This window comes from Gorilla gorilla, chromosome 23 (assembly GCF_029281585.2).
Source record: "Gorilla gorilla gorilla isolate KB3781 chromosome 23, NHGRI_mGorGor1-v2.1_pri, whole genome shotgun sequence".
Lineage (NCBI taxonomy): Eukaryota > Metazoa > Chordata > Mammalia > Primates > Hominidae > Gorilla > Gorilla gorilla.
In genome coordinates, this window is record NC_086018.1 from 18,493,011 (window position 1) to 18,509,653 (window position 16,643).

At 51.0% G+C, this 16,643-nt stretch overlaps 1 protein-coding gene and 1 long non-coding RNA gene across 2 annotated transcripts in view; one reads left to right on the forward strand and one right to left on the reverse strand.

Annotated features, from left to right (window-relative positions):
* The window catches only part of CRKL (CRK like proto-oncogene, adaptor protein), a 37,108-nt gene extending 31,496 nt beyond the window's left edge, over positions 1–5,612 (forward strand). The window contains exon 3 of the mRNA XM_031007554.3: positions 1,721–5,612. Coding sequence (XP_030863414.1) covers positions 1,721–1,855 — 135 coding nt within the window. The 3' untranslated portion in view covers positions 1,856–5,612. The remainder of the gene's footprint in view (positions 1–1,720) is intronic.
* On the reverse strand, positions 4,755–11,402 carry LOC129529584 (uncharacterized). The gene is made up of 2 exons (XR_008675129.2): positions 8,990–11,402; positions 4,755–6,563 (listed from the first exon to the last, which is right to left on the reverse strand). It is a non-coding gene; the product is annotated as an uncharacterized lncRNA (long non-coding RNA).
* Positions 11,403–16,643: the final 5,241 nt, after the last annotated feature.

Below are 16,643 nucleotides of genomic sequence, written 5' to 3' on the forward strand. Positions count from 1 at the left end.
TGTGCTTTTTACACTATGTTATTATCTGACAAAGATTCATTGTATATCCCACTCAAAAGACAGAAGTTTTTTAAGGATACGAACTGACCTGCCCATTTTCCATGGAGTAGATGTTCAGTAAATTTATTTAATTGATTAGGTAGGATCATGTAGAAAGTATCCTGTTGAAGACTGCCAGACTCACAAGTTAAATGGAATGCGTGAGGTGTGAGTGTTCTTGGCAGCTTTCAATCCTTAGCCTCATCTTTAATCTTCCCGTAGTCTTCTTTGGCTGCTTAGTATCCGTCACAGTAATTTATTAGACCCCGTTTTCAGCCTGTTCCTCATTGGTTTTGAGAGGACCCTTGTTGGTGACAAGGTTGGAAATCCTCTGATGTATACAGTGTTGTGCTTCTCAGTGCTAATTCCAGCTCTTCCCTTCGTGCATCCAAAGGGTATGATCATTAGAGGGGCGTGGGGTTGGGGGATGGGTTCTATTCAGGAATCTCTACTCAAGTAGCAATCATTTAATTACTGCAAGAACCTTTCAAAGTTGGAAGGAAACTGAGACTTGGAGAACTTAAGCAGTTTGCTACAGTCATGTAGTTTCTAAAAGTGGCAGAACCAGGACATTTGTTTGGTGTCCTGCATGCTCCAAAGTTCATGGCATGGACCACTGGACTGTGCCATAAAAACCTTGTGCCCGTTTTTATTTTGAGATGTAGTCTTGCTGCGTTGCGCTGGCTGGTCTCAAACTCCTGGGCTCAAGCAGTCCTCCCACCTCAGCCTGCCAAGGACCTGGAACTAGAGGCATGTACCACGATGCCTGGTTCTATATGTGTTTAAGCAGACAAAAGCGTATTTCTTATTGTCTTAGATCTTAGGTGGGTCTTACATTCAAGTAGCGTTTTTATGGACCTAAGTACACAATACAGAACCTTAGATTAGTGCTCTGCTGAACAGAGTAACACCCTGTCTACAATGACTACCACCTGAAGGTCTTTTTTTAAAATACACCTTTTTGTGTAATTTGACTTTAACCATTCTCAGAATCATGTGTTCATTTCTATCCTGTTGGGGTTAGTGGCCAAAATAGAAGGTTGGTGTGGGGTGGGGAGCTGCTTTGTGCTCAAAAGCTGTTTCTGTGTATGTGTGTTTTGATTTTTGTTTTTTTGAGACAGGGTCTCACTCGGTTGCCCAGTCTGGGGTGCCGTGGCACTATCACGGCTCACTGCAGCCTCAGCCTCATGGGCTCAAGCCATCCTCTCACTTCAGCCTCCTGAGTAGTTGGGACTGCAGTTATGTACCACCACACCCGGCTAATTTTTCTATTTTTTAGAAGAGATGAGGTTTCACCATGTTGCCCAGGCTGGTCTCGAACTCCTGACCTCAAGTAATCCCAGGAGTTCAAGGTTACAATGAGCTGTAATCGTGCCACTGCATTCCAGCCTGGGCGACAGACCCCGTCTATAAAAAATAAAAAATTAACGTGCATGGTGGTGCACGCCTGTAGTCACAGCTATTCAAGAGGTGGAGGCAGAAGGATCACTTGAGCCCAGGCGTTAGAGGTTACATTGAGCAGGGATCTCACCACTACACTCCAGCATGGCTAACAGAGTGAGACCCTGTGTCTAAATAATAATGTATGGGCCCTTTGGATAAGGTAGTCTTTGTGATTTAATGTAAACTGTCTTTTTCTTGTTGCATAGAAATGCTAACTTTGTCTTCTTCATCCATACAGGTTGGTGACATCGTGAAAGTCACAAGGATGAATATAAATGGCCAGTGGGAAGGCGAGGTGAACGGGCGCAAAGGGCTTTTCCCCTTTACGCACGTCAAAATCTTTGACCCTCAAAACCCAGATGAAAACGAGTGATTGCTGTTGCCCTGTTTCCTGCTGCTTTGTTGTTCTGCCTGTCCTAGTCTCCTTTGAAGTGGGAAAGCATTTTCTCTTATAGGCAAGTCACACTGCATTGCCGAAGTCCAGCTTTCTGCAGACTGGCAGTCGCACACACATTTGGAATGCACACAGCGGCTGCCTCCTGACGTTTGTATCATAGTCGTATTGTCAAAGAGTAGCCGATTTTAGAGTTCTTTTGGATCATAAACTGGAAATACTGATGGAAGCACACAAGTGGAGAGAAGTTGACGTGGAAAGGGTCTTCCTTCTCATTACTGCCCGTTTGTACATGGGACTGATTCTGTCGTGTTCACCAGAGAAAGCTTGAGGCCATGGCGAGATACTGCATGTTTGCTGTTCCACAAAGCAGTGGCTTAGCTGCCATCTTGCTTTTCTTTGGACAACAGGAAGTGAACCTTAAGGAAGAGAGAATTCTGTCCTAAAACTCCAAAATCTGGCTTTTTTTTTCTTTTGTTTTGGTTTGGTTTTGGAAAACTAATTAATTAGACTTGTGTGGGGGTTTTTTTTGTTTTGTTTTGTTTTGTTTGTTTTGTTTTGTTTTTTTGAGACGGTGTCTCGCTGCATCACCCAGGCTGGAGTGCAGTGGTGCAATCTCGCCTTCCTGCAGTCTCCGCCTCCTGAGTTCAAGCGATTCTCCTGCCTGAGCCTCCCGAATAGCTGGGACTACAGGCGCGCACACCACGCCCAGCTAATTTTTGTATTTTTAGTAGAGACGGGGTTTCATCATGTTGACCAGGCTTGTCTCAAACTCCTGACTTCAGGTGATCCACCCGCCTCAGCCTCCCAACGTGCTGGGATTACAGCTGTGAGCTGCCGCGCCTGGCCTAGACTTGTGTGTTCTAAACAGGTTAAGTAGCAGGTTGGGTTTTTATGATAGTGCAAGGAATGACTCATGCCTCTGAGCTTCTAAACTGAAGCTGCTGTAACTAAAGGAATCTGAAAAGAACAACCCTGAAGCAGAGGCCTTTATTGTCTTGGTTGCCAGTAGTACCTTGTTTTGCCATGTAGCAGACAACACACAAAATAATGCAGTTGTGGTGTGCCATGCTATGTGCACAGCCCCTTGGATTACTTTGTTTTAAAAAGCATCAGAGTTGGGGGGTACTTTAGGGAAACCTTTGCTTACCTTGTTTTGCCAGTGATAAGAGCAGTGGGTTGGAGGGCACTTGGCCAGTTTTCTGTTCAGCTTTTCAGTGAATGTACCCCTTTAAGGTTAAGACTTAAACTTCCTTAAAAAGTGGGGTTGTTCATAGAATCATTGGACTCATTAATGAATCGTTAAACTCCACTCACTGAAGCCCAGACCTCCGTGCCCAGGCCCAATCTCGTCAGGCTGCCAGAGAAAGTTGGTGCTGCTCATACTGGTCTCACAGTCTAAGTAAGTGTCTGTGATGCTCCCAAGCAAAGGAAATGCAAGCTCTGGAAATTCGTTAATGTATTTGATGTCTTAGTGTTTTAGTGACTAGGGAGACCATTAACTAGTTTATCATTAACCACTTATCAGTGTATTGATGTTAAAGCATTTCCCTGTTAGCTAAAAGAGGCCTGTTCATACAAGCCAACTGGTATATACGTGTGGTTCATCCATCATCTGCTGCACATAGCAGACTAGAATTCTGGGAACCCTGTGCAATTCAGTCTGCTCTCCCTTGTGGACCCTGGTAAAGAAAAGCCTCAGCTCATAGTGAACACAGCAGACCTAGAAATGTAGCAACAGCCTAATGAGTAGCTTTCATTTACTGAGCATCTGCTGTGACTGTGGCCCTGTCTGGAGGTTCCTAGGTTTTGAGATTTAGAGCAATGCATTCTGGAGACAGAACCAGCAGAACAGCCATTTTTCAATTTTTCTTTAAATCAGTATTCCATCAGGCAGATAACTGCTGTATTCATGAATCTTGAGAGTGTTCCTGAGACAGAATTAATGGTCATTTGGGAAAACTATCACCATGGCTTCCCATCTGTGGTTTTCCTCTTAAAGCCTTGGAGATTAGCCCTTCCTTGCCAGTGAGAACGGTGACCGCCTCCTGCTCTGCACGGTCTGCGGCAGTTGCCGCTTCTGGTTAGGTGTGTCAGGTTGGCTTATTTTGGGTTCAGGCCTGGCGTAGCACCCACAAGTGGCAGACATATCATAGAGTCCCCAAACTCTGCCTAGAAACAGTGTTTGCCCTTTGGCCAGTGACGTGGTTCATCCCTGCCCATGTTGAGCCGTGAGTGAAGTTTCCAACAGAGGGAGGAATGTGTGCCTTGTTCAAGGAGGGCACAGACCCTTAGGCCTTTTTCAACCAGATTTAGCTGAAGGGCTTGACACCTTTGAATTACAGCAGTTGACTCAGAGTGCAAGAAGTCTGTGGCCATTTTGGAAAGCAAGGTTTCCTTTCAGCCCTGTCTACTGACCAATACCCCTACTCACCTTGTGTGGCGCACTTCAGAATCAGATATACCTAGAGTATACCTGTGGTTTGGTTTTATAATTAATCAGCTCATTACTTCAGCCCGTGAAAATGGCATCCAGGGCTGCCAGGAGATTCAGAGCTCAAAACAAGGCGAGCTTGAGTTCTGCACTCCAGATATGTGCCAAAACTAGTAAAACTTAACTGACTTACAACCTTGTCAGTTTTTTTAATGAGGCAGGGATACTCTGTTTTTCACACTAAACATATGAATGCAGCACTGCTGCCTCAGCTCAGCTTCGTGCATGGGTTCCCCACTGGTCTGGGAAGATTGTTGTGCTCCATAGAGCAGTGCACATCTGACCCAGAGGGTGGGTGTTCATAACTGCTACTTGCTCTGCTCTACCATGTTTAAAGAAATATTTGGATGTTAAATTAACTCACTATGGTTTTTCACCTGGGAAGGAAACAAATTACGTACTAGAGGGCATTGACTGGTTAAAAACTTGTGTATCCCGGGAAGGACCTGCGGTACAGGAGTCAGCCATGTCTGTGCTGTGTGAAACCACCTGACGACATGGTTAACGAGGAAGACGATGTGTTGACCGGCTGCCGTTTGAGGACTTTGGTCACCCAGACTAGACACCTTCTGTGCTCATGTTTGGAAAGCTGAAAGGGAAGGACAGCTGTGCCCTCCTGGGAGTTCATGTGTCCCTGGCGCTGTGCTAGCTTTCCTTTACAGCTGTTTACAGACAAGGCAGGCCTGAGGCAGATGGCCACTGCTCTTGTGATGTTTGCTCAGAGGAATATGAACATTTTATTTTTGAAAAGGGATAATGTGGTTTTTTGCCAGGTGTTTATAATTTAATCCTTTAATATTATGGTTATTAACCTCTTAAACATGAATGAATTCTTGATTGTTTTAACACAGTACCTAAGACTAATGCTTTCTGTGGACACCACTGAGCTCTGCCTCAACTCCACCCTCTGCGACCGGAGGACTATGCCCCTAGTAACTGCTGTCGGTGTGGACACTGTGCTGGTTCTGTTTTCTAAAGGAGCAGAAGGACAGGTCTCTGAGACAGGATCGTTGTCCCTACAGGAGGAACAGTGGCCTTGCTTCTTAGACGGTCTTCACTGTGTGTTTTAAAACAAAAACAACAACAACAACATAAAACTCTTTTGACCTGTAACTTAAAGATCATAAACTTCAGGCAATAATATTTTCTGTGTAAGCTTTTAAAATTATTTTTGGGGATCATAGCTTGTTTTATTTTGTGCTATAAAATTAACAGTATTAAATGACTTATATTCTTAGAATACATCGAGTGTCTTTTCTTAACAGATTAGTGCCTTTTTATTTTTGTATTCCGTTTTACGTTACTGGTCCCAGCATCAAAACCCTTGTTTCCATGGCCTGTTTGTATATTGTCTCAATAAAACTTGCATCAGCCGGTGGTGGCGGCAGCTTCGGTGTTTCAGTGTCTCCTCAGTCCGCCCCCACTAGCCTCCTGGCAGTTCATCAGTGGTGAAATCTCTGATGCTTCTCAGAGACCCCTTAGTGCTGCTGCTGACCAAGAGCTAGAATGAAGTCTTGGCATCCGCCCATTCCAACACTCGGGCACCCAGAGGAGAGCACTTGGGGTCTCCCTCCAAAAGAGAAAAAATCTGGCTCACAGAGTGTCTGTCTTGTAGGTACTGTATGGGAGCCTAGTGCTTGGCCTTCTGAGCATGAGGCAATAGTTCCCACAGGTTGCACCACCACAGAGAACTTGGATCTTTTTCCTTCTAGGCACCCATATCTGAGGCTTCTAGTAAATATTTCTTCAGCATGAGCTAACCAGGCTTGAATGGTATCAAGCAGAAGTCATGGGAAGTGAGCAGCCTCATTGCAGGTCAGGGCATGATATCTGTGCGGCTTTCTTGAATCCTTTTCTGTTCTTGGCTGTAGGTGGTTCTCCTGATGAACTTTGGGAGACTTCCAAGTGGATTGGCTTGAGGTGTTGGGAGGCCCACTGACACCCCCTCAGCCAGGGCCTTGTCTCTCCTACTCCCAGCTCTCAGTACATTTTATCTTTCACTTCACCTGTACTCTATTCCCATGCCTTTTTGTGTATTTTGAGGTGCATATTTTCTTGTAAAACCTCAGGAAGCCATTTTTTAAAATTATGGCTGGATGTGGTGGCTCATGCCTGTAATCTCAGCACTTTGGGAGGCCAAGATGGGCAGATCTGGAGTTCAGGACCAGCCTGGCCAACACGGTGAAATCTCATCTAGGCAAAAAATATAAAAATTAGCCAGGCATGGTGATGCAGGCCTGTAGTCCCAGCTACTGTGCAGCGAGGGCCAAGGTGGGAAGATCTTTTGAGCTTGGGAGGCAGAGGTTGCAGTGAGCTGACATACCACTGCACTCCAGCCTGGGTGACAGAGGAAGATCCTTCTCACCGCCCTCCCCGCCCCCACCCCCACTAAGACAGTCTTGCTCTGTTGCCCAGAGCTGGAATGCAATGGTGTGACCTCAGCTCACTGCAACCTCCACCTCCCGGGTTCAAGCAATTCTTCTGCCTCAGCCTCCCCTGAGTAGCTGGGATTACAGGTGCGTGCCACCACGTCCAGCTAACTTTTGTATTTTTTAGTAGAGACGGGGTTTCACCATGTTGGCCAGGCTGGTCTCAAACTCCTGACCTCAGGTGATCCACCCACCTCAGCCTTCCAAAGTGTTGAGATTACAGGCATGAGCCACTGCACCCAGCCGAGACCCTGTCTTAAAAATAAATTTACCAGCACTTTGGGAGGCTGAGGCACTTTGGATCACAAGGTCAGGAGTTCAAGACCAGCCTGGCCAAGATGGTGAAACCCCGTCTCTACTAAAAATAAAAAAATTAGCTGGGCGTGGTGGCGGGCGCCTGTAATCCCAGCTACTTGGGAGGCTGAGGCAGGAGAATTGCTTGAACCTGGGAGGCAGAGGTTGCAGTGAGCCAAGATCACACCACTGCACTGGTTTCTGCTGAATTTGAGAGAAGTCTGTCTTGAAATATCAAAACTGTCACATCATTCTGGAAGAAACAATACTCTAGAGACATCTTTGAAAACTACCTTTAGAGCCTGGTGCGGTGGTGCGTTCTTACAGTCCCAGCTACTCTGGAGGCTGAGGCTGGAGGATTGCTTGAGCCTAGGAGTTCCAGACTGCAGTGAGTTACGACTGTGCCTGCGAATAGCCACTGCACTCCAGCACGGTCGACATAGTGACACCTATTGAGACATAGTAGGATCTCAATTTTTTTTTTTTTTTTTTTTGAGACAGTGTCTTCTGCAGTGGTGTATTCTTGGCTCACTGCAACCTCCACCTCCCAGGTTTAAGCGATTCTCCTGCCTCAGCCTCCCCAGTAGCTGGGACTACAGGCTTGCGCCACCATGCCTAGCTATTTTTTGTGTTTTTAGTAGAGAGCAGGTTTCACCATGTTGACCAGGCTGCTCTTGAACTCCTGACCTCAGGGGATCCGCCCACCTTGGCCTCCCAAAGTGCTGGGATTACAGGCATGAGCCACCACCTGGCCAGCATCTCAATTTTTAATAAATAACTAAAAAATAACTTGTTTGAACAGGTATATCTTGGCCAGCAATGCTGGACTGGGTTCCTTTGAGGCGAGGGAAACTCTTGGACATGGGACCTAGTGGGGGCTACCCCTCTGCTTGCCTCCCTGCTGGGTTAACAGTACAGCTGGCCCAGCCAGTCTTGAAACCTTACCCTGCAACAAAAACTTGACACCTCCAGGCTGGTCATTCTGGAGGTGTCTTCTCTGCCAAGTCGGTGACTCCCCAACCCGCTATTATGGCTGGACTCTGCTCTTGCAGTCTTAGTGTACACCCTGGTTCTTCAAGGGCAGCAAGCAGGACTATTCCGGTAGCAACCAGAGCTGGAGCTCAGGGCCCCGCGCTGAAAGCTGGGGCAGCTTAGGTGGTAACTAGTGTGCTGAGGATGAGGGGCGCTGTGGAGCCCAGGCGGGTTTAGGAAGCATTCCTGACTTCCTGGAGGAGGGGAAATACTGGTAATTCAGGCTGAAGGAGCTGGATGGGGCCAGGGGCAGTGACTCACGCCTGTAATCCCAGAACTTTGGAAGGCCTGAGACGGGAGGGTCGCTTGAGCCCAGAAGTTCGAGACCAGCCTGGGAAACATGGCAAGACCTCGTCTCAAAAAAGCCACGCGTGGTATGCACCTGTGCTCCCAGCTGCTTGGGAGGCTGAGGCTGGAGGATCGCTTGAGCCCTGGAGGTCGAGACTGCTGTGAGCCGTGATCGCACCACTGGACTCCAGCCTGGGTGGCAGTGAGACCCTGTCCCCAAAGAACTGGGTGATCTCGACCCTCCACATCGCTGGCTCTCCACGGGCGCTGCACAGTGGAGACCCAGGATCTGATTGCATAGGACTGGGCACTGGAGTTTAAGTTCTCCAGGGGGGTTTAATATGCAACGTAGCTGGGAACCACTACCAGTGAACCCCTTCATTCTGTGCGGCTCCAGCTCCCGGAAGCCCTCGGACAAGGAACTGTAGCCCATGTACCGCGTGACGTGAGAGCGGAGCCCGGGTCTGCCCGGGCGCGGGCCCGCGGCCACGGCGTTTGGATCCCAGATCCCAGCCCCCGCGCTCAGTCCGGGCTTCCTGACCGGCGCTCTCCGCGTCCCTTCTCGCGCGCCCTTACCTGGGGTTGGGGAGGTGGGGACAGAGCCGGGCGCAGTCGGGGGCACAGCCCTGAGGCGGGGCTGTGGGCCACTGTGCTGAGGGCCAGGCCGCCACGTCCCTGGACCCTGAAAACGGGCTCGGACCCCCGCTGCAGCGTGGACTCCGGTGTGGCCGCGGGGCGTGCAACCCGGACCCTGGCCAGCTCCGTGTCCTCCAGACCTTTACTCATGGCCCCGCATCGCCAGGCCGAGCTGCACCTTCGGTCCCCGCCCGCGGCAGCCGAGGTGGGGCATCTCCTGCGCTGACTCCGGGGAAGGTGGACATCGCACGGAAGGGGGTGAAGGGCAGGGAGGATCCCAGCTTGGGATGGGGGTAGAGGGTGGCGGACCTTGCGCGGGGCGGGTGTGGAGGGCGGCCCAACTCTTGTGGCCCCTGGTGCTTCCGGGAGCTCTGTCCTCGCCCTCGGATCCCAAGGAAGAACTTGACCTTTCCCTGACATTCTCCAGTGTCCATGGCTTCTGGCGTCCACGGATGGCGGGGAGGGGAGGGGGGCGCATTCAGCGACTGCAGAGACTGGGGGCTGTGGGCCGGGGCAGCTGCGGGACGGAGGGTGGCGTGTGGTGGGGTTGGGTGGCGTGGGGTTGCAGAAGGCGGGGCATGGGGCCCAACGGCCGGCTGCGCCGCCCTTCTCCGTATGGCTCTTCGGAGCCGTTGCATTTGCCCTCTCAGGGCTTCCTGGGCTCTCGGCCCTAAGTAACCTGTGTCCCAGAGTCCCTGAGGAAGGCGCAGGATCACTGAGCTCTGCCCTCCCTAAGATGGAAGCAGGACCGTGTGGAGGAGGGACGGCCGCATGGGATGGCCAGGGTGGGGGCCCCAAGAGGACAGCCGCCGCCCGCTCGCCCGCCCGCCAAGGAAAGCCCTGGGGGAACACACTTTCAGGCTAAGGGGTCTGAGGAAGAGAAGACTAACAAGGGGGAAGCCCTCGAGGAGCCCAACAGTCAAGTCCGGGAAGGACGAAGTAGATAACCAGTAACTGCCTAGAGGGTGGGAGCCAAGAAGAGGAGGGGCCTGGACAGGGCTGCAAGGAGGAAGACACAGGCCCCCATGCCAGCCTTCTGGAAATAGCGGTTTGCAGACCACCTGAACTCACCAAGACAGCTCTGAAGAATTTAGGGAATTATGCTTTGGCTTCTGGGTTGAAGGAAAAAAATATCTATAGGATGCAGCATTCAAAAGACCCGTAGGCAGGGCGCGGTGGCTCACACCTCTAACCCCAGCAATTTGGGAAGCTGAGGCGGAGAGAATCATGTGAGCCCCAGGGTTCAAGACCAGCCTGGGCAATATAGTGAGTCTACAAAAAAATAAAAATGAAAAAATTAGCTGGGCGTGGTGGCATACCTATAGTCCCAGCTACTCCACAGGCTGAGGTGGGAGGATGGTTTGAACCTGGGAGTTGGCCCAGGTGTGGTGGCTCATGCCTGTAACCCTAGCACTCTGGGAGTCTGAGGCAGGTGAATTACTTGAGGTTAGGAGTTTGAGACCAGCCTGGCTAATCATGGTGAAACCCCATCTCTACTAAAAATACAAAAATTAGCTGGGTGTGGTGGCCCACGCCTATAATCCCAGCTACTCAGGAGGCTGAGGCAGGACAATTGCTTTAACCTGGGAGGCGGAGGTTGCAGTGAGCTGAGATCGCACCATTGTACTCCAGCCTGGGCAACAAAGCAAGACTCAGTCTCAAAAAAGAAAGAAAGAAAGAAAGAAAGGCCAGGTGCGGTGGCTCATGCCTGTAGTCCCAGCACTTTGGGAGGCCGAGGTGAGCGAATTGTTTGAGTCCAGGAGTTCAAGACCAGCCTGGGCAGCATGGTGAAAACCCGCCTCTACGAAAAAAATTTTAAAATTAGCCAGCCATGGTGGCACACTCCTGTAGTCCCAGCTACTCAGGAGAATGAGGTGGGAAGATCACCTGAGCCCGGGAAGTGAAGGTTGCAGTGAGCCATAATTGCACCACTGCACTCCAGCCTGGGCAACAGAGTGAGACCCTGTCTCAAAAGAAAAAAAAAAAGAAAATATTTAAAATATTTAGGCCCAGCACGGTGGCTCATGCTTGTAATCCCAGCACTTTGGGAGGCCAAGGGAGGCGGATTGCTTGAGCTCAGGAGTTCGAGATCAGCCTGGGCAACATGGTGAAACCCTGTCTCTACCAAGAAAATACAAAAATTAGCTAGGCATGGTGACAAATGCCTGTAGTCCCAGCTACTCGGGAGGCTGAGGTGGGAGGATCCCCTGAGCCTGGGAGGTGGAGGCTGCAGTGAGCTGTCATCACGCCACTGCACTCCAGTCTGTGCCACAGAGCAGGACCCTGTATCAAAAAAAAATATGTATTTTTAACACAATTACAAAACACTGTTTATAATTAAAAATAATAAAATGTTTGTAATAAAAAAACTTTTTCACGGCAGAATAATATTCCACTGTGTGGACTGAGACAGCTGGTTTTGTTTGTTTGTTTGTTTTTGTTTTTGTTTCATTTTGTTTTTTGTTTTTTTTAGACAGAGTCCCGCTCCTTTGCCCAGGCTGGAATGCAGTGGCGCGATCTCAGCTCACTGCAACCTCCACCTCCTGGGTTCAAGCAATTCTCCTGCCTCAGCCTCCCAAGTAGGTGGGATTACAGGTGCCCGCCACCATGCCCAGCTAATTTTTTTTTTTTTTTTTGTATTTTTAGTAGAGACGGGGTTTCGCCATGTTGGCCAACCTGGTCTCGAACTCCTAACCTCAGATGATCCACCTGCCTCGGCCTACTAAAGTGCTGGGATTACAGGCATGAGCCATCGCGCCTGGCCTGAGACAGCTCATACTAGCTCATCGGTCACTGGGAGTGTGGAGATTGTTGTCAATCGTGTGTGTGTGTGTGTGTGTGTGTGTGTGTGTGTGCACGCATGCGCGTGTGCGTGTGTTTAGAGGGGGTTTTGTCATGTTGCCCAGGCTGGTCTTGAACTCCAGGGCTCCAGCAATCCTCCTGCCTTGGCCTCCCAAAGAACTGGGATTACAGGTGTGAGCCACGCTCCTGGCCTGTTGCCAAATTGATGATAGAAATTCCTCATGGGGTCTAATTAAGTGCCGCAGGGACAGGGCTACCCTGCAGCCCTGTGAGCTAGCTCTTGCCCAGCCCTCACTGTAGGAGTCCTCTGACCTCTTCCGCCTACCTCTTGCCTCCTTCCAGTCCAACACCAGTCTTAGATTTCTTTCCTGAAGACACATGTAACCGGGCACAGTGGCATATGCCTGTAGTCCCATCTACATGGGAGAATGAGGCAGGAGAATCCCTTGAGCCTAGGAGTTCAAGGCTGCAGTGAGCTATGATCGTACTCCTGAACTCCAGCCTGGGTGACAGAGAGAAACCCCATTTCAAAAACAAAACACATGTGATGAAGACTCCTTACCCAGCTCCCCCTGTTCCTCCAGACCAGCCAACCTCCATGCCAGGCCCCTGCCCAGAACTTCATGGCAAGCTGGACTGGACTGGCATATTCTGAGTTCTCCAGAATTTACCATCTTACCTCCTTGCCCACACTGTTTCTTCTGTGTGAATGCCCTTTTCCTCTCCTATGAACACCTATGGGCATCTGCCCTCAGCTCCTGCCACCTCCCTCAATGAGAACAGGGATTAAGACTGGCTATCCCTCACCAGGCGCGGTGGCTCATGCCTGTAATCCCGGCAATTTGGGAGGCCAAGGCAGGCAGATCACCTGGGGTCAGGAGTTCAAGACCAGCCTGACCAACATGGAGAAACCCTATCTCTACTAAAAATACAAAATTAGCCGGGCATGGTGGCGCACGCCTGTAATCCCAGCTACTTGGGTGGCTGAGGCAGGAAAATTGCTTGAACCTGGGAGGCGGAGGTTATGGTGACCCCAAATCATGCCATTGCACTCCAGCCTGGGCAAAAAGAGTGAAACTCCATCTCAAAAAAAAAAAAGTCCGGGCGCGGTGGCTCACACCTGTAATCCCGGCACTTTGGGAGGCCAAGGTGGGCGGATCACAAGGTCAGGAGATCGAGACCATCCTGGCTCACACGGGGAAACCCTGTCTTTATGAAAAATACCAAAAAAACTTAGCCCGGCATGGTGGCAGGCGCCTGTAGTCCCAGCTACTCGGGAGGCTGAGGCAGGAGAATGGCGTGAACCCAGGAGGCGGAGCTTGCGGTGAGCCAAGATCGCGCCACTGCACTCCAGCCTGGGAGACGGAGCAAGAGTCTGTCTCAAAATAAATAAATAAATAAATAAATAAAGACTGGCTATCCCAGAGCCTGGGGACAGGAGAGTGCGCGCTGCAAAGCCAGCCATTTGAGGAGGGCCTAGTCTGAACTGAATAGGTCAATGGGCTGAAGCTGACTTTGGACAGAGTTGAACAACCCCAAAGAATCCAGCGGGTGCTGGGCATACAGTCGTCAGGCCTGTGTAGACAGACCTGGGCTGAGAAGAAGCTGGGCTGCAGTAGCCAGGGCAAGGCAGAGGGGCAGGAACAGGCATGGGCGATGGGGTTGGGCCCCAGTTCTTTGACCTGGGGAATCCCCCAACCTATGCTTCCATATGAATGAATCACTGTGCATCTGTGGGCACCACTGCATCAGCTTGCCCCTCCACACAGCTGCCCTTGGCTCATGTTGGCTGTGCTGTATCAGTCCTTCAACGTTTCCTGGGGATCAGTTAATTAAGTTGAGGTCTCTGCGTCTGGAAATCCGCCTCAGCCTGCAGGGAAAAGGCCCCTAGTCTTGGTTTCTGCCTTCAGAACCCTGAGACTCAAGGAGAATCCTGCTGATTCTCAGATTGGGCTCCAGGGGGCGACAGTGTCAATCATAATGTTAGATACTGAAGTTGGCTCAGTTCTTTTTTTTTTTCCCTTCCCCTTCTCCCCTCCCGTCCCCTCCTTTCCTCTCCCTTCCCTTCCCCTCCCCTACCCTCCCCTTCCTCCCTTTTCTTTCTCTTTCTCTTTTTTTTTTTTGGCGGAGTCTCACTCTGCCATCTCACTCTGCAGTGGCGCAACCTCGGCTCACTGCAACCTCTGCCTCCTGGGTTCAAGCGATTCTCCTGCGTCAGCCTCCTGAGTAGCTGGGATTACAGGTGTGCGCCACCACACCCAGCTAATTTTTGTATTTTTAGTAGAGATGGGGTTTCACCTTGTTGGCCAGGCTGGTCTTGAACCCCTGACCTCAAGTAATCCTCCTACCTTGGTCTCCCAAAATACTGGGATTACAGGTGTGAGCCACTGCACCCAGCCTTTTTTTTTTCTTTTTTTGAGACAGGGTCTCACTTTGTCGCCCGGGCTGGATGTAGCGGCAGAATCATGGCTCACTGCAGCCTTGACTGCCCAGGCCCAAGCCATCCTCCCACCTCAGCCTCCCAAGTGCCTGGGACTACAGGCTTGCACCACCACACCAAGCTAAAGTGTTGTTTTGTTTGTTTTTTGTAGAGACAGTTTTGCCATGTTGCCCAGGCAGCGATGCTCCTGCTTCAGCCCCCCAAAGTGTTGGGATTACAGGCGTGAGCCGCTACGCCCGGCCACTTTCTTACCTAAAATACCTGCACACCCTACTTGGAGACCCTAGGGTGAGGGGAGCGGGGAACAGGAGAACCTGACAGTAGAGGGTAGATGTAAGGAGGAGAGGGACAAGCTTGCTGCGTGGTGGGGTGCTCCAGGGCTGGGGGTGCCTAGGGATCCACCTCTCTCCCAGGCTGTGGAATTATCCTCCCTGCACTCACTGCTTCTCTAACCTTGGCTATTTCCTGCTGCCTTTGGGGTGTCTGATGGGCTTGAGGGACCTCCCAGCTGCTCTAGGTCATCTCACCGCAGCCATGTGCCCCATTTGGTACTGTCAAAGCTGCTGGAATATTATCGTCTTTCCAGAACTATCCTTGGGGCAAGATCAGGACCTCAGGCTGCCTGGGGCTCAGAGCCCTCCTGGGTATTCCTGGGGCCCCTGGTCCACATGCATCTCCACTAAGCCTGAGGGCCCTTCGGGAGAGGCAGCACTTTTAGCCTGCCCTTGGTTTTAGCTTTTGCTCTACGAAGATCTTGTGATTTCTGCCCCACCATGGGGCAGCAGGAACCTCAAGCACAGTGCCTGGGGCAAAGGGAGCCACAATGGACTTGCCCCAGGTCAGGCCTGCGCTTGCCTTGTGTCAGGGTATCTCCCCAAGTTGCTGGCCTCAGTCCCTACACTGACCTGTTTCCCCAGCTTTATCTCTGGCACCCCAAACTCAGCAGCCCCGACCCCGCTTCCCAAGCACCCCCTGTGCCTGGCTCTGTGCCTGTCATGGTGTCCTGGCAGCAGTCTGGGAGAGTATTTCAGTTACCTGCGGTGTCCTGGGGAGGCTGGAGCAGAGGGGTCCACTCACTGATTGCCAAGGTCACAGAACAGGACTTGCATTGTGCACTGGAGGCCCTGTGGTCTTGCATGAGCCTGGTAGGCCTCTCCCCTCCTGCTTCCAGCCCTCCATCTGGGAGGCCAGTCTGCCCAGGGCTGCTCTGCCACTTAGCAGCTGTGTGGCCCTGGAGAGTCCCTAACCTCACTGAACCTCAGTTTCTCCGTTTGTGAAATGGAGATAATACAAAGAGAACCTTCCTTCTCAGGCTGTTGTGATGGGTAAGGAAATAAATGCATGCAAAATCACAGCCGTAGTTACTATGAGGCACACTGTCTTCCTGGCTAGAGGAGATTCTGAAGGTGGGTGGGGCAGTAAGATCACCACGTGTATGAAATGGGGGCAGGCTGGTTGGAGACTGAGGGCACCAGCCCCAAGCACTGCCATCTGCCCTGTGATGGGACTCTCCTGTGGCAGTGGCAACGGTCCCACTGTGGAAGCAACACATGAGCTGAGAGGACTTGCCTGAACTGAGCCACATGTGCCCTCTGGGCCTGGTCACCCCACCACCTGCCCCCAGTGTGACCCATGCAGGGCCTGTTCCTGACCCTGAACAAGACCAGGACTCCCTGGGCTGCATTTCCTATCTGTAAAATTGTAGGAGGGTGGTGGTGGTGGGGGCTCGAACTTGCCCCCTGGGTGGGGTGGGGCATAAATAGTCCCAGAGGACGGCCTGGGAAGGCTGGCTGGGCCTGGCACAGGGGACTTTACTGCTGTCATTATTGTCTTCCTTACAGGAGAGGAGAGCAAGGCCCAGATGGGAGGAACCCACACAGCCTCTGTGCTCCAGCCTGCTTAAAAGACAAGGTCTACCTACAACGCAGAGATGCACACATTAAGGACAATGAAACACCCAAGTGTTAGGAACCAGAATAATCAGCCCTAATAGAGGTGAGGCTGATCAGGGAGGGCCTCCTGGAGAAGGAGGCACAACATCAGGGTGCACTGTGATTTCTGGAGACCCAAGGAGTTCTGGTAAATGACAGGTGAGAAAAAGAAAATGTAATAAAATATAATTGAAAACAGACCCTGGTATGTGTGGAGAGAGGGCCGGGAGGAACCTAGGACACCGGCGAATCTGAACTCCCCCAACCAGTGAAGGGAGCTGTGGGCAGCAAGGTTTGATTGGGGTTTTCTTTCTTGTGGAGGTTTCTCAGAGTGATTCAAGTTCCCCCACCCCGCCCACAGATGGTTCTGAGACTGGAAAGAAAGAAAAGGAAAAAAGACCCTGCCCGCGCCCCAGCTGGG